Raw genomic sequence first — 26,387 nt, forward strand, 5'->3', positions numbered from 1 at the left:
TCCAAGTACTGCTTGTCTAATGTGCAACAGCCAGGGCAATATTAATGTTAGTGATCTGAGTGTTATGAAGGCAACACCAGCACACGAGCCACTCATGTCCTAGTCATTTTGCTCACATAGGGGAGGGACAGTACCACCCATAGCTCAAGGGCTAGAATGTCAAAACTTCCCTTGGCTATATATATATATTTACCTCAATATTGTTCAAATTAATTGACCTAAACATATTTAGAAAGCTGACCACAAGTTTAATTAGTGCTGGAGTATTATGTTGCTTGTGTTTTGACTACTTAGCAATTACTACCGAAGCACTCAGTATTTTTATAATTTAACTAGAAATAAAACATACATGAAGACTCTAAGATCAGAACAGTTTAATATCATTTGGAAAAAAGAGAAACCCAAATAAAACTGTTCATTTAAATTGGACAAAACAATGACACGAAGTCTACCTCACGATGCCTGGACCTAGTAGAATCAGGGAAATGGAAAAAAAAAAAAAAAAAAATGACATTTGACCCTGCCCCCTTCTACACCTACAACCCTGCTTATCAGCACAAAAGTCCTTTCACAGTAGTTGCACATATTTCCCTGACCTCTCGATAAGACAGATCAGAAGCAATACATGTGATGCATTGGTAATGAAAGGTATGCAAATTAAAGTGTAGATCAATCCCCCCCACTCCCTTCCCGCTAACCCAACCCCTGGGCATTCTGGAATGGTGTCCATGTGAATCCTTAGTATGGCCGGTCTCTTCTGTCTTCTCTATGGTCACCTCTGAGGGAAAAGGGGAAATAGATCCATAGTAAATTATACTGTACCATGAAGCTAGCTTAATATAGAAATATCTTACCATTGGAAAAAAATCTGACAAAAAAAGTAACCCTAATTCAATATTCTAGTTCTTTCATGTCTCAGGTATGCCCTCTCCTGGTCAAACATCTAACTGCATGGGAGGGAATTTAAGTCGTGATCAATTTACCTTCCTCCCATCTTGTAGCCCCTGTCACCACCATATCCACCTCCGCCATAACCACCGCGGTCACCTCCACGGAATCCCCCACGGCCCCTGTACCCGCCGCCCCTGTCACCACCATACCCTCGGCCTCCACCACCACGATCTGCAAACACAAACCAGCCATTAGAGCAAGTTCTCCAACAGACCAGTAAGTTTATAGTATGTGGTTAAATTACTCAACTTCCCCAACAGTGTACCCGACACCAGTTCTCTACAACAAGCGCCGAGCCATTCTGACATACCTCCTCCGCTGTCTCCTGGTTTTGGTGTGCCACACTTGTTGCATTCGTACCTACGCGCAAAGTTCATGTTGCCACAAGAACTGGAAAAGGATAGGTGAACAATTGTCATTCAAAGATGTAGCCATTCCATATGAGAACAGAGTTCAGTGACACATACAATGTGCGATGGATGACCCATCAAATTGTTTTACCTGCATCTGTCATGCTTCAAATAAAATAATGCAAAAAAATACCTGTTAGGACATGGCCAGTCCCCTCCCTTGATGTCAAAGTTGGGTCCACCACCACCACCACCTCCTCCTCCTCCAAACCCACGTCCACGACCACGGCCGCCAAAACCTAGAGAGCGAGAAACACCACTTAACTAAGCGCAAGGGACAAAGGACCTCTGAAGGCCTAGCTACAATAAAGTGGTTCCAAAAATATAAATTAATTGTTTAAAAAGTATAAGATATCAAAGGTGTATACAAGCAACTCAAACCTGATCTGTCTACACGTTTTCAAGTTTGACCAGCGTATGTAGCTTAAACAGTGTTAGAGTTGCATGCTAAAGACTAACTTAAACTCAGCAAAAAAGAAACGTCCATTTCTCAGGACCCTGTCTTTCAAAGATAATTCATAAAAATCTAAATAACTACACGGATCTTCATTGCAAAAGGGTTTAAAACACTGTTTCCCATGCTTGTTCAATGAACCATAAACAATTAATGAACGTGCACCTGTGAAACAGTCATTAAGACACTAAGAGCTTAGACGGTAGGCAATTAAGGTCAGAGTTATGACAACTTAGGACACTAGAGGCCTTTCTACAGACTCTGAAAAACAAAAGAAAGATGCCCAGGGTCCCTGCTCAACTGCATGAGCGTGCCTTAGGCATGCTGCAAGGAGGCATGATGACTGCAGATGTGGCCAGGGCAATAAATTATAATGTCCGTACTGTGAGACACCTAAGACAGCGCTACAGGGAGACAGGACGGACAGCTGATCGTCCTCGCAGTGGCAGACCATGTGTAACACATGCACAGGATTGGTACATCCGAATATCACACCTGTGGGACAGGTACAGGATGGCTACTGCCCGAGTTGCACCAGAAATCCCGCCATCGGTGCTCAGATTGTCAGCAATAGACAGAGAGGCTGGACTGAGGGCTTGTAGGCATGTTGTAAGGCAGGTCCTTACCAGACACCACCAGCGTCGGCTATGGGCACAAACCCACCGTCGCTGGACCAGACAGGACTGGCAAAAAGTGCTCTTCACTGACGAGTTGCGGTTTAGTCTCAAATTCACATTTATCGTAGAAGGACTGAGGCCTGTACTCTGGAGCGGGATGGATTTTGAGGTAGAGGGGCCGTCTTGGTTTGGGGCGGTTGTGCATCATCGGACTGAGCTTGTCATTGCAGGCAATCTCAACACTGTGTGTTACAGGGAAGACATCCTCCTCCCTTATGTGGTACCCTTCTTGCAGGCTCATCCTGACATGACCCGCTAGCGCGACAAAGCCACCAGCCATACTGCTCGTTCTGTGCTTGATTTTCTGCAGGACAGGAATGTCAGTGTTCTGCCAGGGCCAGTGAAGAGCCCGGGCTCTCAATCCCACTGAGCACATCTGGGACCTGTTGGATTGGAGGGTGAGGGCTAGTGTCATTCCCCCCAGAAATGTCCGGGAACTTGCAGGTGTCTTGGTAGAAGAGTGGGGTAACATCTCACAGCAAGAACTGGCGAATCTGGTGCAGTCCATGAGGAGGAGATGCACTGCAGTACTTAAATGCAGCTGGTGGCCACACCAGATACAGACTTACTTTTGACCCCCCTTTGTTCAGGGACACATTATTCCATTTCAGTTAGTGACATGTCTGTAGAACCTGTTTGGTTTGTCTCAGTTGTTGAATCTCGTTATGTTCATACAAATAATTACGTTAAGTTTGATAAAAATAAATGCAGTTGACAGTGAGTTTATTTTTTTGCTGAGTTTATAATAAGAAATATGTTGAAGATTAAAAAGTGGGGACTCTTGCTTCGCAAGCTCAAATAATAACTAGAAGTCAGCTTTTGCAAGCCACAATTACTTGTTTCTGTGAAATTACTCCTAAAGAAAGATTTGTCCATCTTAATTGACTTTTGTGGGACTTTTTTCAGCATTCTCTGTTAACGCAATAATGCAACTTGGCACAAATCAGCTACTTTCACAAAATCTTCCTCTACTGCTCTCCTATTTAAATCGAAACAAGAATTTATACCAATCAAACAATACAGCTATTTTACAAACCACATCAACATTTCCTCAAACATTTTTTATAAACTGAAATTGACCACTTCCCCAAAAAGTTAAGAGCGTATGAAAATCTTCATCTACTTTGCTGTTATTCTAATCCGAACAAAAATACCTGCTATCAAAATAGTTTTAGTAACCGCATTACATTTGAAATCGACAAGTCAAAGGACTTTAGACTTAAACTTACAGGGTATGATATATTGGTCTACTGCACTATTCAAATCAAGAATAGAATTATCTACTACCAATCAAGTTACTGCTGTTTGCCGGTATTGAGTGACAAAAAGCAGCTAGCTAACATCAGCAAACAGCTCCCATGTCTCGTCATTGAGCAGGACAAACCGAGCCATTGATACTCATAGGCAGAGGAGCACATGGGGCAGCACAGGAAAAATTATGAGGGTGAAAAGGGCGCTTGAATTTAGAAGAGAGTAATGATCAAGGGGCCGGAACCCTATTATATATATATATATATACACATATATTTTTTTACATCTTTGGAGCCCTACAGATTTCAAACCTGGCAGGATGGTGTAAAATGATGCACAGATACATTAGCGCAACCATGAGTCCACCTTGGACTTCAAAAGGTTAGTCCCGCCTCATAGTTCAACCTAGTCTTGGAATTTGGCACATGGGTTCCTCTACCCGAAGAACAAATTTGCCATCTGGACCAATGTCACCATAATGGATCAGCCACCATTTTGAAAATGGTATATATATGTAACTTTAAAAAATAAACAAATAAATTTAATAATAAATATATATATATATATATATATTTTTAAGTTACATAATCTTATGACACCACTAAACAGATTTCTCTAAAACTGTGTACAATATTTATAGACCAATATCTTTATATGTATTCTAAAAACAGAGGTTGGAAACGGTTCGAGAAACAAAAATACATTTACGGAACCTGGAACAAAAGTGAACCATACTGATCCGGAAGAGAACCGTTATTTTCCGCTGCAGACATTTGTTTGTACTTATTCCCACAACAAAATGCAACAAAGCTACTATGGAAAGCCCTATGTCACTCAGAAACCTATTCATGTCTGCCTGCAAGTTGAAAACCTTAGCCAGTGCGTGTGGCCGGCATACTCTGACATATCACCCATTGAACATGTTTGGGATCTCTGGATCAATGTGTTCCAGTCCCTGCCAATAGAGTAACTTCGCAGGGCCATTGAAGAGTGGGACAACATTCCACAGGCCACAATCAAACAGCCTAATCAACTAGGTGAAGGAGATGCGTCGCACTGCATGAGGCAAATGGTCACACCAGATACTGACTAGTTCTGATCCATGCCCCTACCTTTCATCTGTGACTAACCAATGCATATCTGTATTCCCAGTCATGTGAAATCCATAGATTAGGGCCTAATGAATTTATTTAAATTGACAGATTTTTTTTTTTAGAATACATGCATTCAAATCTGTCGTCAATTGGATGAAAACCAAGCTAGTGACCCTTCTTGTTGTTTTGGTTCAGTACACCAGCACTTTAGATTTGTTAAGCAGCAGCACGGCTTGGGGGGAGGGATCATGTTTCAGAGGAAGCATGACTTGACCTTTGCCTCACCAGGGCCCGTTGGGGAGTTGCAGCGATGAGACAAGATCACAATTGAATATCTGAAAAGGGGGGAAATAATCCACACTTTTTTTTTTACTGATACATTGACCATGAGGTTAAAATGCAGACTCATCTTTAATTTGAGGGTATTTTCATCCCATCGGGTGAACAGTTTAAAAATGAGAGCACTTTTGTACATTAGTCCCTGCATTTTAGGGGACCAAAAGTATTGGACCAAATTCACATTTTAAAGTAGTAAAAAGTTCAGTAGTTGGTCCCTTATTCATAGCATGCAATAACTACACCCATCAAATTCATGGGATGCTCTTTATTTTAAGATGGTCATATCAAGGATAATTTACCTATTTGATTTCAATTGTGTGCCTTCCTTCTAGTAGCCCATATAAATTGCATTGAATGACATTCATACATGGAAAAATAAATAAAAAGAAGAGCACTGTCAACTGCATTTATTTTCAGCTAACTTAACATGTGTAAATATTTGTATGAACATAAGATTCAGATATAAACTAAACAGGTTCCACAGATGTGACTAACAGAAATGGAATAATGTGTCCCTGAACAGGGGGGGGGGGTCAAAATCAAAGTATCAGTCAGTATCTGGTGTGGCCACCAGCAGCATTTAACCTCTTCAACCTATGGGGGCGCTAATGTCATTATTGGATTAAAAAACGTGCCCGTTTTAAGCGCAATATTTCATCACGAAAAGATGCTCGACTATGCATATAATTGGCAGCTTTGGAAAGAAACCACTGACGTTTTCAAAACGGCAAAGATATTATCTGTGAGTGCCCCAGAACTGACCCTACAGGCGAAACCAAGATGAAACTTCAAACAGGAAATGAGCAGGATTTTTGAATCCGTTTTTCATTGTCTCCTTATATGGCTGTGAAAGCGCCACAAATTAGCCTGCCCTTTCTATTGTTTCTCCAAGTTGTCTGCAGCATTGTGACGTATTTGTAGGCATATCATTGGAAGATTGTGGCCATAAGAGACTACATTTACCAGGGGTCCGCCCGGTGTCCTTTGTTGAAATTTTTGCGTAATCTCCAAGCTGCTCGCATTCATCCATGTGATTGAGACAGAGAGGAGACTTCCAGAAATGATATATCATGAAGAGATATGTGAAAAACACCTTGAGGATAGATTCTAAACAACATTTACCATGTTTCAGTCGATATTATGGAGTTAATGTGGAAGAAAGTTTGCCGTTTGGATGAATGAATGTTCGTTTTTTTTTGGTAGCCAAACATGACGCAGAAAACGGACCGATTTCTCCTGCACAAATAATCTTTCAGGAAAAACTGAACATTTGCTATCTAACTGAGAGTCTCATTGAAAAAATCCGAAGTTCTTCAAAGGTAAATGATTTTATTTGAATGGTTTTCTGGTTTTTGTGAAAATGTTGCCTGCTGAATGCTAACTCTTAATGCTATGCTAACACTAAATGCTGTTACACAAATGCTTGTTTTGCTATTGTTGAGAAGCATATTTTTGAAAATCTGAGATGACAGTTAACAAAAGGCTAAGCTTGAGAGCTAGCATATTTATTTAATTTCATTTGCGATTTTCATGAATAGTTAACGTTGTGTTATGGTAATGGTCTTGAGGCTGTATTCACGATCCCGGGTGGCTCGACGCAAGAAGTTAAGTACTGCAGTGCATCTCCTCCTCATGGACTGCCCCAGATTTGACAGTTCTTGCTGTGAGATGTTACCCCACTTTTCCACCAAGGCACCTGCAAGTTCCTGGACATTTCTGGGGGGAATGGCCCTAGCCTTCACCCTCCAATTCAACCGGTCCCAGGCGTGCTCGGTGGGATTGAGATCCAGGCTCGTCGCTGGCCATGGTAGAACATGGATATTCCTGTCTTGCAGGAAATCACGCACAGAACGAGCAGTATGGCTGGTGACATTGTCATGCTGAAGGGTCACGTCAGGATGAGCTTTCAGGAAGTGTACCACATGAGGGAGGAGGATGTCTTCCCTGTAATGCACAGTGTTGAGATTGAATGGAATGACAACAAGCTCAGTCCGATGATGCTGTGACACACCGCTCCAGACGATGGACCCTTCACCTCCAAATCGATCCCACTCCAGACTACAGGCCTCGGTGTAACGCTAATTTCTTCGACGATAAACGCGAATCCGACCATCACCCCTGGGGAGACAAAACCCGTCAGTGGACTAGTCCTGCCTGGTCCAGCGACGGTGGGCGACGGTGGGTTTGTGCCCATAGGCGACGTTGTTGCCGGTGATGTCTGGTGAGGGCCTGCCTTTACAACAGGCCTACAAGCCCTCAGTCCAGCCTCTCTCACCCCATTGAGGACAGTCTGAGCACTATTGTGCGTTCCTGGTGTAACATAAGAGGTTGTTGTTGCCATCCTGTACCTGCCCCACAGGTGTGATGTTCGGATGTACCGATCCTGTGCAGGTGCTGCTACAGGTGGTCTGTCACTGCGAGGACGATCAGCTGTCCGTCCGGTCTCCCTGTAGCGCTGTCTTAGGCTTCTCACAGTACAGACATTGCAATTTATTGTCCTGGCCACATCTGCAGTCCTCATGCCTCCTTGCAGCATGCCAAAGGCACGTTCACGCAGATGAACAGGGGCCGTGGGCATTTCTTTTGGGGTTTTTCCAGTCAGTGGAAAGGCATCTTTAGTGTCCTAAATTTTATTAACTGACCTTAATTGCCTACCATTAGTGGCTTAACGACCGTTCCACAGGTGCATGTTCATTAAATGTTTATGGTTCATTGAACAAGCATGGGAAACCGTGATTAAACCCTTTATAGTGAATATTATTTGGATTTTTACGAATTCTCTTTGAAAGGGCCGTTTACATGCATACATACAGATATACACTGAGTATATCAAACATTAAGAACATATTCCTAATATTGAGTTGTGCGCACCCCCCAGGGGCATGGATTCTACAAGGTGGCGAAAGTGTTCCACAGGGATGCTGGCCCTTGTTGACTCCAACAGCCATGTCAAGAAGGCTGGATATCCTTTGGGAGGTGGACCATCCTTGATACACATGGGAAACTTGAGCACCAACTGGTGCGCCCGGCACCTACTACCATACCCTGTTCAAAGGCATTTCAAATATTTTGTCTTAACCAATCACCCTTGAATGGCACAAATAATGTCTCAAATCCTTATTTAACACCCCCCTCATATTCCGTCGACCTCTAGACTCCAGGTTAGCCGACTCCTGGATCCAATTAGCTTTTGGAAACGTCATTGGCCTAGGGGTTCACGTACTTTTCCCAACCTACACTGAATGTTTAAATGTATTTTTCTTGTCTATATTGAATACAATCATTTGTGTGTTATTAGTTTAAGCACACCGTTTGTCTATCGTTGTGAATAAGATTAAGATCAGATCAAATTTTATGACAAATATATGCAGAAATCCAGGTAATTCCAAAGGGTGCACATACTTTCTTCTTGCCACCGGAGCTGAGCCATAGTGGAGACTGGGCATCTACCACACCCCATAATGGGGTGGTGATAATGTATGCTTTATGACCCCCCCTTATGATCTGCACTCACAGTCATCCACTAATTATCTTGTCATTTTTGCAAATAAGTGTTTGAGTTAGTTATGTATCAATATCTACATTTAAAATTTAGCTTTTTTCGGGGAGGTTCTCTTCTCCTCCGGGCCGAGTAAACCATGTTGTGCGGCTCGTAAAAGTGACAGCATACAGGGACAGCATTTATCAACTTTACTATGTAAATCTAAAAATGATTATGGTGACACTTATCATTTAAAGCAAAACATTTTTTTTTTTTTTAAAACACCAAAATTATTGCTGATGGGAAACCTGAACAAATGTTTGAGCACAGCCCTGGTTGTCACTCAACTAATAAAGCGCAATCTATTTCTACAAGCATTTAAACTGCTGAAGATGTGCAAAAATCTGGAATAGACCCATCACCCCTTGGAGTTTTACTGCCCGATTCATGTTACATTTGGGGTCCCTACGGACTGATGCACTCATATCGTAAACCAGAATCTATTTTTTAAATTGGTGAATTGTTATACCCAATGGATTTTAAAGGGCATTTTTAGCACAAAGATAATCTTGTGTTTTTGGCAAACTCACCCACAGGCAGTTGCAGCAACATTTGAATGCTTGTCAACCAAAAGTGAATGAAACATACCGCCTCCTCCTCTACCTCCTCCTCCTGCTGCACCGCCACCCCTCTGCGTGAACTCGGCTCTTCGGGTGGCAAAAGACACTTTGAGGGGTTTCCCTTGAAATTCTTTGCCTAGAAGAAAATGGACAGATTAGAATGGAACAGAAGAACTGTAGACAGCATACGTGCACAGGAAGAGAGAGTACATCTTTACCGTCAAACCACTCAATGGCCGCTTTGGCAGAAGGTGGATCATCAAATGAGACAGTGGCCTCTCCCTTCAGTCTTCCAGTAGCCTTGTCAGAGTACAGGTTGATCATGGGCAAGCCAGTCTTCTTGTTCAACTACCAAACAGGACACAAAGATTAACACGGTGACACAAATCTGGGTAGACATTATGACTGGGAATTGCCAGGGACCTCACAATAAATTATCACGATACTTAGGCGCCAATACATTATGTATTGCAATTCTCACAATTCTATATGTACAGTGGGGCAAAAAAAAGTATTTAGTCAGCCACCAATTGTGCAAGCCTGTACTTTTCATAGGTACACTTCAACTATGACAGACGAAATGAGAAGGAAAAAAATCCAGAAAATCACATTGTAGGATTTTATGATTTTATTTGCAAATTATGGTGGAAAATAAGTATTTGGTCACCTACAAACAAGCAAGATTTCTGGCTCTCACATACCTGTAACTTTTTCTATAAGAGGCTCCTCTGTCCTCCACTCATTACCTGTATTAATGGCACCCCTCTGAACTTGTTATCAGTATAAAAGACACCTGTCCACAACTCAAACAGTCACACTCCAAACTCCACTATGGCCAAGACCAAAGAGCTGTCAAAGGACACCAGAAACAAAATTGTAGACCTGCACCAGGCTGGGAAGACAATCTGCAACAGGTAAGCAGCTTGGTTTGAAGAAATCAACTGTGGGAGCAATTATTAGGAAATGGAAGACATACAAGACCACTGATAATCTCCCTCGATCTGGGGTTCCACGCAAGACCTCACCCCGTGGGGTCAAAATAATCACATGAACGGTGAACAAAAATCCCAGAACCACACAGGGGGACCTAGTGAATGACCTGCAGACAGCTGGGACCAAAGTAACAAAGCCTACCATCAGTAACACACTACGCCGCCAGGGACTCAAAAATCCTGCAGTGCCAGACGTGTCCCCCTGCTTAAGCCAGTACATGTCCAGGCCCATCTGAAGTTTGCTAGAGAGCATTTGGATGATCCAGAAGAAGATTGGGAGAATGTCATATGGTCAGAAGAAACCAAAATATAACTTTTTGGTAGAAACTCAACTCGTCGTGTTTGGAGGACAAAGAATGCCGAGTTGCATCCAAAGAACACCATACCTACTGTGAAGCATGGCGGTGGAAACATCATGCTTTGGGGCTGTTTTTCTGCAAAGGGACCAGTACGACTGATCCGTGTAAAGGGAAGAATGAGTGGGGCCATGTATCGAGAGATTGAGTGAACACCCCCTTCCACCAGCAAGGGCATTGAAGATGAAACGCGGCTGGGTCTTTCAGCATGACAATGATCCCAAACACACAGCCCAGGCAACGAAGGAATGGCTTCGTAAGAAGCATTTCAAGGTCCTGGAGTAGCCTAGCCAGTCTCCAGATCTCAACACCATAGAAAATCTTTGGAGGGTGTTGAGAGTCCGTGTTGCCCAGCAACAGCCCCAAAACATCAAATCAAATCAAATCAAATTTATTTATATAGCCCTTCGTACATCAGCTGATATCTCAAAGTGCTGTACAGAAACCCAGCCTAAAACCCCAAACAGCAAACAATGCAGGTGTAAAAGCACGGTGGCTAGGAAAAACTCCCTAGAAAGGCCAAAACCTAGGAAGAAACCTAGAGAGGAACCGGGCTATGTGGGGTGGCCAGTCCTCTTCTGGCTGTGCCGGGTAGAGATTATAACAGAACATGACCAAGATGTTCAAATGTTCATAAATGACCAGCATGGTCGAATAATAATAAGGCAGAACAGTTGAAACTGGAGCAGCAGCAGTCAGGTGGAATGGGGACAGCAAGGAGCCATCATGGAGCCAACATCACTGCCCTAGAGGAGATCTGCATGGAGGAATGGGCCAAAATACCAGCAACAGTGTGTGAAAAACTTGTGAAGAATTACAGAAAACGTTTGACCTCTGTCATTGCCAACAAAGGGTATATAACAAAGTAAAGAACTTTTGTTATTGACCAAATACTTATTTTTCCACCATAATTTGCAAATAAATTCATTAAAAATCCTACAATGTGATATTCTGGATTTTTTCCCCCTCATTTTGTCTGTCATAGTTGAAGTGTACCTATGATGAAAATTACAGGCCTCATCTTTTTAAGTGTTTAACTTTTTTGCCCCACTGTATTGCGGTTTGATACTGTGATTTTATTGCGAGTAAGGAAATGTATTGTTAAAAACGGATTGTTACAAAAAAAAAAAAGAGCCGATTACTCCTATTGACGAGATGATTTAATTACTGTAAACCATTGGAGCAGTTTCAAATTTGGATCACAATATCCTTAAAATGCTAATATTATCTTTAGGTAATCTTAGGAAGCCATGGCAGGTGCAGATATCAGATGAGTTGGGGGAATGTATGGAAATGACTATATAAAGCCACAAGTAACCAAACAAGGGAGTTTCAATTCAAAGTACTACATAGTTTTTTTATGAGCCCTGATAAACTTAATAAAATGAAGGAATGTCCGCTACGTGTTGGAGGCAGTGTGGACAAATGGGTACTTCATCACATGTTTTGGCAATGTCAAAAAATCCAGCCCTTTTGGTTTGAAATTCCCCATGTTATACAGGACATCACAGGTATTATTCAACCAGACCCGTGTCATCTCCTAGGTATTGTTCCTGTGAACATACTCCAATCCTCTGCACTTAAATTGATAGATTATCTTTTAGTAGCAGCAAGGAAATGTGAAACAAAATGCTGGAAAAATTAACATGCACCCGAATCGATACGAGTCAAAATATCGATATAACACTACAGACCTGTCAACCTTGAATTTGTATGAATACCAGGTCAGCGATGTAGCGCACATACGACACCCACACCGCTCAAATTATAGGCAAACGCACTGCCTAATAATGATGTTGGCATTAGACTGATTCAGTAGGAATTGTAAGCTTATGACTTATGGGTACTTGGTAATTGGCTGCTATTCAGTAGCTCACTAGCTCCCCCTCAGGAAACTTGGGGCATTTTTAAAAAACCTATAACTGGCATTTCCTGAAACCTTGTCTTAAACCATGTAGCCAACACTGAAGTCTTGTTCTGCCCTAAATGAAAGTGTTCTCAATTACTAATTTTTCTAGATAAATGTAGATGTAATAACTGATTCATTAACATAGGCTTACTAATCTACAGTAACAACTTTATGTAAAGGACGGTATTAGCAGAACAGCTCTAAATCTTGCTCTGCCATGTCCATTTCCATTGATGCAGCGACGTGCACTACTGAACTACTGCACGTTTCCTTGCTCGTCAATGTGCTCACGTCTACTACCTTTGTTGACTAAAATCTGTCGCTAACTACCTTTGTCGTAATGACACCTTAACTAAGGAGCCAACTTCACACAGTGGAGTCAAAAACCACAATGTGCCAATAGTAGCCCATTTCAGGGGCGTTTTTATGTACCAGTGTACTTGTGTGCATGGTACTCAAAATGTCTGCAGGTTGGCAGGTCTGATACAGTCCAAAATAGTGCGATATTTAACTTAGTTAAATATTTAACCCCCCTAGTACCCATGCAAGTGAATAGGGAGAAGCAGTCCCATCCAGAAACAATCACTCAATCCATACCTTAATGATCCCAATCTGTTTGAAGTAGTTGCCCACTTCATCACTTGTGACATCTTCTCCCAGTCCCTGGACAAAGATGGTGTTGTTGTCAGAGTTGTCCTGTTCCCCACCGCTGCCGCTACCTTGGCTACCACCGCTACCTCCAGCTGGGGACAAACATCGAGGTACTACTCAGCAGATGCATCACTTGAACCAGCCTGTTCTGTGGAATTTGCTTGTGAGAGACTGGAGGTCTGTGTTAGTCTGGCATGATTGCAGGATGAGTCAAACCCTAGATTGAATTTCAGGGCAGCAAGAAGCAAACAAGCATGTGCAACTCACTTGGTTCATCCCTTGAGCCGTAGTCTCGAGGACCTGAAACACAAATGGGAAAGGTGGGGAAAGCCATGAGAATCTGCACTTCGTACACAACAAATGCATTCAACATCCATTCAAACAAGAATGTCAACTCTCTACCAATAGTGTATGCATGAGGCTACTTTAAAACATTTTGAATAAGGCAGTTTACAGCTTTCTGCTGCAGTGTTGAGACAGTTGCATCATATATATCTCAACACCTTCCAACACGGGCAGAACTGTTTTGAGTTTAGAAGAAATAAAAAAAATCTCTCCCGTTTCTAGCCAGTTTCCTTCTTCGCCACAGCACACATCTCATCTTCTGTCATTTACATTCAACATTGTCCTCATGCAACAATACCATTATGTATAAACTTCAGGTTCCATGTGCTAAAAGACCTAAAGAGCATATATGAGAAAACCCCATCCCTAAGAACAATAGGTGGAGGCCCTTGAGGTTTGGACAAGAAAATGGTGGCATTCAGTTTGTTTTGCTTTCTTTCTCACTCACTCCCGTTTTTATCTTTGCTAATCAACCTTTTTCCTCCCCAACCGAGACAGTTCTGATGCTCGTCACTTACCACCGTAATTTTTGTAGCCACCACGGTCACCACCTCTGCAGAGGAAAAATTGTAGATATGATGGGTTTCCTTTGTCCCAACAGAGCTCAAAGCTCCCCTACATCCCCATCAGTATGCACTCCTGCCATGGTGTGCGACTATCGTGGAAATGTCTTCCCACTCACATGGGAAAGTGTTATTCTTGGACGTTTTAAAATCAAATGGACAAAACTTAGCAGAACTCCCACTATGTACAAGTAGGTTCTGATGAGTGAAGAGGCTCTGATGGCTAATGTGTAAATTTAGATTGCTACAAGACCAGATTAGTTCCAGCATTCAGTTGGCTAACATTTTTTTAATAAAAGTTACTGATAGGTCGAAATGGTTTGAATAGTTGCGGCACTCGACAAGACGAGTGTTCTTCCATTGAGTGCTTATATGAGCTCCATTAGCTGAGGTCCAAGTTTTATTTCATTCACTGAAACCTGTAGTATAAAATGTAGATCCAAAGTTAACACAATACAAATGTCTCCATGTCAAATATACAACACTTCAATGAAACCTGTTTATGTACAGCAGCTTACAATGTTCCTTGGGTTTAACTTGTGAAAATCAGGTCACTTCAAGAACAGATCACTCTGGGGCATTGTTTAAACCGTTCATGGGGCGGTTCTCAAAGCAACATGGGGAGGGGGGCAAAAACAATCCTCATTCCTAGAGACCAGCTAGACTAGTCTTAACTGTGCACAAAAACAGCCAATGAATGGTTTTAATTAGGTAATAGCGCTCATAACAGCCAGCAGGCATCGTAGCAGATAGATCTTAGATTGACACCACATTTGATATACATGTATTGAAGCATTCCAACCTGCCTCTGATGTCTATTACTTGTCAGGGACCATGTAAAATGAAATCTAGATTGTCAGCAATTTTTAGAATGTGACAGTACTGTGGCAGACCTACTGTACATGTTACTCAATGCCATTACTAAAGCTACCAGTTTCAAATAATGTCTCAATTTCAAATGATAGCCACAGAAATTATAAGTCTTCTTGCCAAAATACTGGGTTAGGCTAAAAGGTCCTCTGCACTGAAAGCTACTTGGCCAAGATCTATACTTGCTTGTTTTTTCAGAACTGACCCCTGTAGAGATTGCAAGGTGAACCGATATCTGGCAGGCAAATGTCCTGACTATGTTCAACAGCCTTGTTAATGAATATGTAAAAAAGCTGGGGTCTACAGGATCCTTGGATGGTGAAGTGACTTAATCCTCAAAAACCCTATGTAGTTCATAAAGGGGGTCGGGTGAAGCGTCCACTTAACTCTTTGCACCACAGGTGTCAGTAGCAGACACCCCACCATGTCATCTGTCCCACAAGCCTTTTGAGCTTCTCATTTATTGCCATTTGCTAGCAAGGCCATAATCAGCTAGAATATTGCATGCATATTTATGATTGAGAATGAATACAAGTAATTGCCTCACAGGTCATTGAAACCATAGAAATATAATTCAAATTGTATGAGTGAACCCTCAAGGTGAAACATAGCACATCTAGGGCTGGGCGATATAGACTTAAGTTTTAATGCAACATTCCAAATGACTGTATAGCTAAATTCAAGGTTTACATTTTTTGTTAGTTTTTGAGCGTTCTGTGTCTTTTTTTGTCTCGCCTCCGGTCATAGACACCAGAAAACGTACATTAATTTTACTGTAATAGACAAGAAGTTATCTTTTTATGTCTCAACTCCCAAAATGTAGAACAGACCCTATTAAAATGAGAGTATGAATGAACATGTTGTGGAAAATAAATGCTCAGTTTGTCATGCATGGCATTGCAGTACCGCTAGCATTATTTTAGCCACAGTCATGTGTTGCTGTCTGGTCTGTTTCATAAATGTGCAATGAGCATAAAAATACATGTATAAAGGAATTGGCAACTTGTTTTCATTGAGCAATAAGTATCTTATTATTTCCACTTGACATCAATATCTAAACAAAGTGAACAGACAGGGTGTTCCAACAGTTGGAGATGGACAGTTAGATCTAAACTTGAAATATAAAATATCAGTTGGCTACTCACTAGCACTTGTGCTTGAGAGACTGTGCTTATTTTCTATAATACCTGTTACAAGAAGTTGGTCATTATTAGTAGATGTGCATGGTTATTGTTCAATTTGTAACAGAAGTTGCATTTTTCATAGACAGTCTTTAAAGCCAGATCTGTGTTCATTGCGCAAAAAGCAGGTTCAACTATTTTGATAAAATAATTAAATGATTAGTGGGTCTTGTGGTTATAGTGGGTCCAGGTCATCTATAAGTCTTCGCTAGGTAAAGCCCTGCCTCATCTCAGCTCACTGGTCACCATAGCAACACCCACCCGTAGCACACGCTCCAGCAGGCATATTTCACTGGTCATCCCCTAAGCCAACACCTCATTTGGTCGCCTTTACTTCTAGTTATCTGCTGCCAATGACCACCGAATTGCAAAAATCAGCGAAGCTGGAGACATATCTCCCTCACTAAATTTAAGCATCAGCTGTCAGAGCAGCTTTCTGATCACTGTACACAACCCATCTGTAAATAGCACACCCAACTACCTCGCCCCAATATTGTTACTTATTTTTGCACCCCAATATCTTTACTTGCACATATATCACTCCAGTGTTAATGCCACTATGGCCGTACCTCCCTAACCTTACATTTGCACATCAATTGTTCTACTGTGTTATTGACTGTACGTCTGTTTATCCCATGTTTAACTCTGTTTTAGTCACACTGCTTTGCTTTATCTTGGCCAGGTCGCAGTTGTAAATGAGAACTTGTTCTCAACTGGCCTATCTGGTTAAATAAAGGTGACAAATAAATAAAAATGGTTGTGGAAGGCTTATATTAAGCCTAGGTATAATTTTACAAGCCCCGAAATCATTAGATTGTTTGAAATGCAGTGTATTGCCCTTTAATTGCACAACAAAGCTTATTTAGACAACTTTTCAAAAATAAAGATGAAATATTGTGACTCAACCAGCTGGGAAAAAAATTTAAATATGATTTTTAGGCCATATCGCCCAGCCCTAAACACATCCCAGGTGAAAATAGCAGGGTGGGGTGGGAGGTGAGGTGGTATTAGTCCATGTGGATGAGGTATGGGGTGATGGACCAGAATGGTGAGGTGGTATCATGCATTGCGTTGGAAGGAACATCTACCTGGCATGGGTGTTGCAGAAGTACCTTGCGGGTGGTCACGCTCTGGAACTTACCCCATACCAGATGGAGGGCCGCCTCTTCCACCCCTGTCGTATCCCCCACGCTCGTACCCACCACGCCCTCGGCCTCTATACCCGTCAGAAGAGCCCCTGTCTGAGCCCCCATCATCTCCACCATACCTCCTGCCCTGACCGCCTTCACCTGGGGCAAAACACAGGCACACAAGCCCTTTGAGTTGTGGCGTTGACTTTCTTTGAACACGTTTTATTTCCTGTTTTATATGGCACTTTGTTTTATATGTACGAGATCCTTCTGCAACGAAAAGTTATTTATTATTTTTATTAGAGGCATTCAGCCATAGTTAAACAGGCCAGTCTTGCCCAAAGATGGCTATGGATCGCTGATCCTCCATCTCAAATAAACAGCAAAAAAGGTATGCAGAGATTTGCAGGCCAACTGGACAATTGATCAATAAAAATTAGTGCCATGTAATATATAAATGAATACAAATAACTAACCTTCACTTCGACCTCTGTAGCCGCCTTGAGCTTGTCCATAAGAGCCGCCACCAGCGGCGCCACCGTAGGAACTCGGCTGACTGTATGATGACTTGTCAGCGCCACCATACCTTGAGAAGTTCTCACAACAATTATTCTCTTGAGACACCAACAAAGAGTTGAATAATTAACAAAAATGTAACATTTGCAATGATATTACACCACTAGAAAGGCAAAGTATGTAACTGCAAGAAATACTCATTTAATGTAGTGCCAGTGGCCTTACCCAGCAGCAGAATCAGAGCCTTGTTGCCCAAAGCCATCATAAGGCTGGCCATAACTTGCCGCCTGTGTTGTTTGGCCATAACTTTCTGCTAGAAAAACAAAAAAACTAATGTTATGTATTACAATCAGCAACTTCTAGAACTCAAATAATTTCCCATGACTCTATATAAGTATAACATACCAGACTGTCCATAGCCAGCGTAACTCTGTCCACCATACGAGCCACTTCCATTTCCTTGACCGTAGGCCTGTAATAAGCATTGAACAGTTATATGAACAAAACTGTGATGAAATAACATAGAAAATAGTTTCAAACAATTCTCAGTGAGAAATTGAGGGGCCACACATACCTGCCCACTCTGCTGAGCAGGAGGATACGTTCCATAGCTGTGAGGGAGAGGTAAAGTTAGATATCTTAAAGACATTCTCCGGTACTTTTGTATACTTTTTAGCCAGTAGTTTTGAAAGTAGCACCCGAGTCAAAAGTGATAACCGAAAATGTACGTACTACGTCACATATGTGCCCCACGACATTGCTCCCCCCATTCTGCTGTCTCCAATGAGCCGCTGGGCCCGCCCGGCAACCTCATAGGAAACGCTGGGCAGGCCTCTTGCTAGCTGCCACTCAAATGACAAGGGCTGAAGCTTATTGGCTAGAACTAGAATTGCTAAGGGGCTGGCTCACTTGGGGGGGTAGGAAATGGAGCAGCGTAGCTTCAAGAAAAACACCTTTTCAAACTAGGGATTTTGTGGCTAATTGAGGTAAGACAATTATTCTGCTCATAGATCATGCAAGTATGAACTACACATTGACGCATCCATCCCAAAGCGGGAGATTTATATATAAAAAATAAAATATAAAAAATGTTTTTAGTCACCGGAATGTAACGTTAACACCCCCAACAACTGATTTGGAAGTTTATTTCTAAAGCACAACGTCAGAGATGCCAACTTGTGGTTAAATTGATTAAACGTCCTAGCAACAAACTCGACCATAACTTAACTTTGGGACACATCGTGAGTCTATTTGTTGGACTCCCGGAGTTGTGCATCATTCTGGTGGCTGGCCATGGAAAATAACCCTCCCACAATATAGCTAGGTTCACAAAAAAAAAAAACATACCCACTCAACCATGGCATATGTATAATCTCTAGGAACTCTACTTACCAGATGTCAAGTGAAATGTGTTCCTCGATATCAAATAAAAGTTCACCCAACTACTGTCCGAACAGCACCATATTCCTGTAGATTTAGACAGCGGGCTGCCATTTGACCACACACTTCACCCAAAACTTCCTACCACTATCTAGACAGCAGGAATATGGTGGGGTTCATCTGGTAAGTAGAGTTCCTAGATATTATACATATGCCTTTGTTGACAGGAAACCGTTTTTTGTGTAGCAAGCTATATTTTGGTAGTCCCCCCACCAACACGATTCACAGAAATCCGATGTGCGCTGAAGCCAGGATAACGGTGGATATGCCTACAATCTATTAGTTAACCCGTCAAAACCATAACAATACATTTGACGGGAATCAAGCATTGTGTGGCCAATTGGATAGTTTATAAATGTATAAATGTATAATCGCTAGAGAGTGGTAGCTAAATAGATACGTTTCATGGCAACTTGAAAGCAATATTGAGTAGCTAACGTATTCATTGTCACTTTACCTTGGAGCGCCAGGCTGACCGTAACCCGAATCTGTGAACGAGAAGGATATGGGTGATTGGGTGGCAAAATTGCTACAACTAACGTTAGCTATCTGTTAGTTAGCCATTGTACAAGTCACATAATACGAATGTTAGCAAAGATTTTCGTATCAACCCGGACGTAAACCTGTAGTTAATTTATCTGGCTAGATTACTTTAGATTATATCGATAGCAAGTAAACTTTAGCTAGCATGGTAAGATGTACCAACGTTGGATGGAAACATTACGTTATCATAAAGAACGCAGTGCAAGTCAATATGAAATGTATATAAATACGCCGTGCAAATAGGCCTTGGGTAGCTAGCTAACGTTGCCTAGCTAGCTAACTACCGTAGCCAATAATATACATGATTCTCGTTAACTAGCTAACAACGTTAGTACCGTGCTAACTAGCAAGCTAAAAAGGACCACGCTGCGCGACAAAAATGGCGGTCAATTCTCATCCACAAGACAAACGAAACAGTAAGAAATATGGTTGAGCGAGTCAAAATAATTAAGTACGTTTACAGAAAGCGGCATACGTTATAATAATACAAAAAGGAGGTAATAAACTAGCCAACAAACTATGGCTAGTGTTTATTCTGATGGTCGCCCCTGAAAGCTTGCTAAACTAACGTTAGCTCGCTGAGACCATCCGTCTCAGCGGTTTCATTTAACATTATATAACAAATGTGACACAAAAACATGATATTGAACAAGTCACGTACACTTAGTTCACACTAAACTTACCGGAGGCCATTCTCTTTTCTAAAAAAAATTCGATGAATCACTTTTCAACAAATTAAAATCCCAGTAACATCAGCGCACAGCCGCACACACTGCGGCAATTATGAACTCTGACCTGCCGCTGGGTTGAACCAACTTCTGTGTAATAAATAATTTGCGCATAATAATTTGAAACCAAGTAACTTTCAAAACATGTGAGTTGAATATAGCTATGTTCGTATTGAATACACGTGTCAAACATCTAGTGTCACGACACATTAACAGTAGTTAGATTTTTTTTTTTTTTAAATACCCCTATTGTTAGATAATGGTATGTTTCATGTTGCTCCGTTTTCTTCTTTCCCTTTGATTTCATCTTCATCAGCCGGGGCATGGAAACGATCGACTTGGAAGGAGCTAGCCCAGAGGGGTATTGCAATCAAGCAGGATCAAGGAGTTGGCTAGCTAACTTGTCAAAATATTCTGAAATAACTTTGTATTTAAAAAAGATGAACTTGAAATGGCCCCATTGTCTTTTTGACTCAACTACCAAAAAGACATGCGTTTTGCTTGCTTAAACGGGAAGTTCAGCCATTTTTACTCTTTATGTGCTTGTAGTTGATCCTCCAAACATGTCATATTTTGAGAGAAAATTTGTCACAAAACAATTCCAATTACATCAGAATCTCATTCTTGAGGTCTCTGCACTCAACCATTTATTTATTTTCCCACTGTGCCATACAACCATGTTTAAATTATTATTTTTACAACAAAATTATGGATTTATGGGACAGTGGAACATTCTTTTAAAAAATGTAGTACAGAGGCATTATCCAGAATGAGATTCTGATGTAATATGAGTTGGTTTGTAGTGTTTTATAACATGCTTAGACACATTTTCATAATGCATTGTAGTGTATGGCAAGGGATGCACAGAAAGAGTGTATATATGGCCACATTTAAAAACGTCCCCTTTAAAAAAACAAAATCTATAGATATTTTTGGTTATCAAAGTAAGCTGATGGATCCTGCTTTGTAGTATACCCCCTTGGTGGCCTGTTGTGTGTGATATACTTAAGTTGAGACTACTTAAGTTATTATGCCTGTTCATCTCTGGTAAAGGGTAGATGGCAGCAACGTAGGGCCTCCATTCATCACCCAACCAGTCACTCTGGGCTCCCGAGTGGCACAGCGGTGTAAGGCACTGCATTTCAGTGCTAGAGGCGTCACTACAGACCCTGGCTCGATTCCAGGCTGTATCACAACCGGCCGTGATTGGGAGTCCCATTGGGCAGCGCACAATTGGTCCAGCCGGCATTGTAAATAAGTAATTGTTAACTGAATTGCCTAGTTAAATAAAGGTTAGGGTTGCAAAGGGTCGGAAAACTTTCTGGTACATTTCTAGAATTTTTACTTAACTTCCAAGGAAAATGTAAGCCTGGGAATTTTGCTTTAAATTCATCAAAAAGTTCTTATAACAGGGAACCTTTTCTGTGGGATACACAAGGCAATTCTAGGTCTTGTGGCATATTTTGGTTAAACTATCCCCAATTCAATGGAATTGCAACCCTCTGCATGTGCAGTGCACTCTTCCATCACATGTACAGCTGATTCTCAAGAACTTGCACACTAATGAGATGCTATTGAGCCCACACTACTACACTATCTGAGCCAAGGACTACATGCTTTCTGGTAAGTTTTGATTAAAATACTTGATGGGGTGAATAGATTTTATGACGTACATTATTTTTTGTTAACTAGGAAATAGTAGCCTACAGCAAAGTGACGTTTAAATTATTTCTAATTTAACTATTTCTGCTAGTTAGTTTTTGCCACCATCTGGGTTTTAGCCTGCTTGAGCCTGCTAACTTAGGAGTGTTAATTCAAATGTTCCCATACATGTTTCATTTTAAAACACATCTTACAAAGGAGTTGTTTAATCTAACTGCTTATCTGTACATGGAATTATATATATTTAACTAATTGTCTTCCTAATCTTTACAGGAAAATGCCACGGGCACTATCTGACATGTAGAGACATTTCACTGTAGCTAATGTAGAAGGAAAAGCTGTGTACATTTTCAAATATGGTGCCAAACCATATGTGGAGAATGCAACAAAGATGCAGAATCATCTGGCCAAGCGCATAAAGTTCTCTCAGCCCTCACAACCTCTAACAAAAGTCCCTCTACTTCTATTAGAGGTGAAAATTATGAATCAGACATCTTATCGATAGCAACAGCTCATGGTCCTCCTAGAATCAGAAGTTTTCTTGACTCAATTGAGGAACGTAGTCAGAGAAATGACGATGAATGTCTTGCTCGAGCTGTATATGCAACTGGTTCACCTCTGTTGCTCACAGGCAATGTGTATTGGAAGAGATTTCTGAATGTTCTTCGCCGAGCATACACCCCTCCACCCAGCCATGCTTTATCTACTCATTTGCTAGATGCAGAGTTTTAGCAAATCATAGAGAAAGCAGACTGTATAGCAATCACCTCTGATGGGTGGGCAAGGAATAATTAACTACAGCGCCACCCCTCAACCAGTATTCTACAAGAGCACAGACACAGACATACTGGTCTCTACATTGCAGATGAGCTGAAGGCAGTCATCAATGACCTTGGACCACAGAAGGTATTTGCACTGGTGACAGACAATGCTGCAAACATGAAGGCGGTTTGGTCTAAAGTGGAGCAGTTCTATCCTCACATCACACCCATTGGCTGTGCTGCTCATGCATTGAATCTGCTCCTCAAGGACATCATGTCACTGAAAACAATGGATAAGAGAGCTATTGAAATGTAAGTAAAGGGTCAAGTTGTAGATTGCTGTGCTGCTATCTCACCAAGCAAAGTGAGAAGAATAAGAGCATCACATCCAAAGCTGCCAGCAACACCCGTTAGGGTGGTGTTGTCATCATGTTTGACAGTCTCCTGGAGGGGAAGGAGACCAAGAAATGGCTATATCACAGTATGCCGATATGGACAGCCCCATCAAGAGGATCCTCCTGGATGATGTATTTTGAGAGAGTGGTTAGCAGCCTGAAACCTATAGTAGTAGCCATTGCATGGATTGAGGGAGACAATGCCATCCTGTCTGATGTTCAGACTCTGCTTGCAGATGTAAGAGAAGAAATACGTACTGCCCTGCTACGCCAAGCAGAGGACACTGCAGTTCTGAAATACATCAAGTGTGAAGACTTCTGCCTGAAGCCCATACATGCCGCAGCGCACATGTTGGAACCAAAGTATGCTGGCAAGAGCATCCTGTCTCGTGCAGAGATCAACAAGGCCTATGGTGTCATCACTACTGTGTCTAACCACCTTGGCCTGGACGAGGGCAAGGTTCTTGGCAGTCTGGCGAAGTACACTTCCAAGCAAGGGTTTTGGGATGGAGATGCAATATGGCAGTCATGCCATCATATCTCATCAGCCACCTGGTGGAAGGGACTTTGTGGATCTGAGGCTTTTCCCCTGTTGCCTCCATCATCCTCCAAATTCCACCAACATCAGCCACCTCAGAGCTCAACTGGTCCTTGTTTGCGAACACACACACCAAAGCACACAACAGGCTGACCAATACAAGGGTTGAAAAATTGGTGGCCATCCGAGCCTGACAACGAGCCATCCTCAATAAGGTTGGAAAGTGAGAGTGAAGATGAGGCCTAAGAGTCTGATGTTCAAGAGGTGGACATTGAGGAGGTCCAGGGAGAAGACATGGAAGCCTGAGAGGAAGACAACCAAAGCTTTAGTTTCTAGACTATAATTTTAACAGATTTATGTTGAAAACGTTTTTGGGAGATGTGATGGATCATTCAATATTCCCTTTCTTTTGTTGTTCAGTGAAATCATCCCATGTGAAGAGTCAACTCATTTAAATTAAAGTTCAATTTGTAAATCTTTTTTTTTTTTATAATAGAAGGATTTAATAATTTGCAATTATGTCTACTTATAAGGTAAACTATTTATGTTTTTGTCTCCATATGATATGGTACATATATCCAATGCAACAAAAACAATTACATTTAAATGGGGTTAATATTCATTTGCATATATTCCTGTTAAATCCCACAGAAATTTTCCTGAATATTCCAAAATGTGCAACCCGAATAAAGGTTAAATAAAAAATAAACTACATCATCTTGCATCCATCAAACATTAATCCCTCCATCCTTACATCTAACAATAATCTAATTTTCAAAAATTTTATCAGACATTTACCTCAGACATGAATAACAAACTCTCAATCTGTTAACAATATTTAATATGTTTTTTATTAATTTTAAAAGGATATGCTTAGATCCATTCATTCAGTTGACACTTATTGTATTATAAAATGGAATGTGGACAAAAAAGTAACATGAATGTCTTCATATGGTTTTTCTCCAATATTTTAGAAAAATTGCCTTTAGTAATGCATCCAAAAAACCTTCTACATTTAAGTCAGGCACCACTTTCAATAAGGCACACACTGAATTTACAAATTGAAATGCTTTGCTTGGCTTACGGGCCAAAACGGGTTTACTATTTCCACAAGTTGACAACCTTGCCCCTCGTTTTCAGTGAAGTGAAGAAAGGATATGCCAAATTTCATAAATAAGTGTGATATCATCCAGTACTTACACTGATTAGTGTGCAATAGTACATATAAAATAAAATAAAGTTGACACTCAAAGCCAACAAGCTGTAGAACTCTACATTCTCAGGGTACAGTGAGAGGTTTGCATGATAATGAAACATGTACATTTGAATGCTTGCTACTATGTGGTGTACGTGTTCAGATTTTGTTTCATTGTAAACTGGATAATGCAGAGAATTTAAGTTGAAATATGCATATTATTTACCCATTCCCCTTTGATGCTTACTTGCATCATGTATACAAACACTACAGGGAACCTAATAATAATTTTCTTTGATATATTTAAAAGGCAGTCTTGTGGAAAATAAAAGCTAATAATTTCTCCTCAATAGAGGGCTTGACTACTGAATTGCAAAATGATACTTTTATCATGCCTTGCTAAGGGTTACTGTGATTGATTAGAAATGTACAGTAACATCATTGCACAAAATACTCGCTTATCCAAATGCAAAAGGTACTAGAAACAAACACTAAGCTTTTCAGTTACTGATTTCGTAGACAAAAAGTTCACTTTTTATTTCTCAAATCTAAAATATTTATCATGTATTCGGAATACACTTGAGTACCCAGATTAGGTCAACTTCCCTAAAGAAGAGACTTGCACTGTATGAGTTTTGTATTTAAACCCACCTCCTCACTTTGTACAATTATGTACAGCTACAGTATATCATTATCAAATGTTCTTTCTCCTGCAAAAGATAAACATCAACAAATGTGATACTACATTTGACGCTACCAAACTGATGGCCGACTGACATAGAATATCAATAAATCATCTGAATGAGGATGACCGACTGTTATTGTGGTGCATTGAGTGCTTGTGTTGCTCCATGGAATAAAAACAACCAGCGATATCCTTCCCCAGTGGTCACAAATCCTGGTCCCAATGTGTAGGCTTTTATTCTAGCCTGACACAAACACACCCATCTCAACTAATCAAGGTCACGATAAGGCAATTAATAGAATCCAATGTTTTAGTGCTTGGCGGGAACAAAAGCCGGCACAACCGGTAGCTCTCTAGTACTAGGGTTGGTGACCCATTATAACCGTTGCTGATATAAACTGACACAAATAACAATGCAAGTCTAAAACCAAACAAACATAGGATGTGGTTGGATCCTAGGTGTTTTAGCTCCAGACGTCCTGCGAGTAACGTCCCTTGGTCATCAGTTTCTTGATGTAGTCGGTGGCCTGAGTGCGTGTCATGCCGCCCAGCTCCTCTGCTATCTCATAGAAAGCTGTCTGCACATCCCTGGCCATGTTCCGCGCATCCCTAAAAACAGGAGCATTTCTCGATAAGACATTTGTCTTTTA

The 26,387-nt window shown here is 41.2% G+C and overlaps 2 protein-coding genes and 1 long non-coding RNA gene across 7 annotated transcripts in view; 1 reads left to right on the forward strand and 2 right to left on the reverse strand.

Moving 5' to 3' along the window:
- Nucleotides 1-359: 359 nt before the first annotated feature.
- Nucleotides 360-20,601, reverse strand: LOC118386672 (RNA-binding protein FUS-like). Of its 3 annotated transcripts, none has more exons than XM_035774410.2 (16): nucleotides 20,457-20,601; nucleotides 19,688-19,718; nucleotides 18,365-18,401; nucleotides 18,196-18,262; nucleotides 18,016-18,100; nucleotides 17,751-17,860; nucleotides 17,286-17,433; nucleotides 14,049-14,083; nucleotides 13,453-13,485; nucleotides 13,132-13,277; nucleotides 9,496-9,625; nucleotides 9,306-9,413; nucleotides 1,495-1,600; nucleotides 1,262-1,341; nucleotides 984-1,122; nucleotides 360-778 (listed from the first exon to the last, which is right to left on the reverse strand). In XM_035774410.2, the coding sequence occupies exons 1-16, from the start codon at nucleotides 20,464-20,466 to the stop codon at nucleotides 739-741; spliced, it is 1,305 nt and encodes a 434-aa protein (XP_035630303.1). In that variant the 5' UTR covers nucleotides 20,467-20,601; the 3' UTR covers nucleotides 360-738. The 3 variants fall into 3 exon arrangements, with proteins under 3 accessions (XP_035630303.1, XP_035630296.1, XP_035630311.1); XM_035774403.2 differs by having other exon boundaries at nucleotides 18,016-18,103; nucleotides 20,457-20,600; XM_035774418.2 differs by lacking the exons at nucleotides 14,049-14,083; nucleotides 17,286-17,433 and having other exon boundaries at nucleotides 18,016-18,103.
- Nucleotides 20,602-20,697: 96 nt separating this feature from the next.
- Nucleotides 20,698-26,156, forward strand: LOC127932149 (uncharacterized). Its single transcript, XR_008144364.1, has 2 exons — nucleotides 20,698-22,124; nucleotides 22,437-26,156. It is a non-coding gene; the product is annotated as an uncharacterized LOC127932149 (long non-coding RNA).
- LOC118386695 (NADPH--cytochrome P450 reductase) overlaps nucleotides 24,686-26,387 on the reverse strand; it is a 49,929-nt gene continuing 48,227 nt past the window's right edge. For all 3 annotated transcript variants that reach the window (XM_035774427.2, XM_035774437.2, XM_035774446.2), the window contains one exon: nucleotides 24,686-26,346. In XM_035774427.2, the coding sequence (XP_035630320.1) occupies nucleotides 26,202-26,346 (145 nt within the window). In that variant the 3' untranslated portion in view covers nucleotides 24,686-26,201. The remainder of the gene's footprint in view (nucleotides 26,347-26,387) is intronic.

The sequence above is a fragment of the Oncorhynchus keta genome, chromosome 1, assembly GCF_023373465.1.
Source record: "Oncorhynchus keta strain PuntledgeMale-10-30-2019 chromosome 1, Oket_V2, whole genome shotgun sequence".
NCBI lineage: Eukaryota > Metazoa > Chordata > Actinopteri > Salmoniformes > Salmonidae > Oncorhynchus > Oncorhynchus keta.

What these genes read in the sequence shown, in the direction of transcription:
- LOC118386672 (XM_035774403.2), bottom strand. An exon ending in GGCTCTGATTCTGCTGCTGG is followed by an intron (nt 17,861 to 18,015) that starts GTAAGGCCACTG and finishes GAACTTCTCAAG; the next exon opens with GTATGGTGGCGCTGACAAGT. An exon ending in TGGCTACAAAAATTACGGTG is followed by an intron (nt 13,486 to 14,048) that starts GTAAGTGACGAG and finishes TTTGTGTTTCAG; the next exon opens with GTCCTCGAGACTACGGCTCA.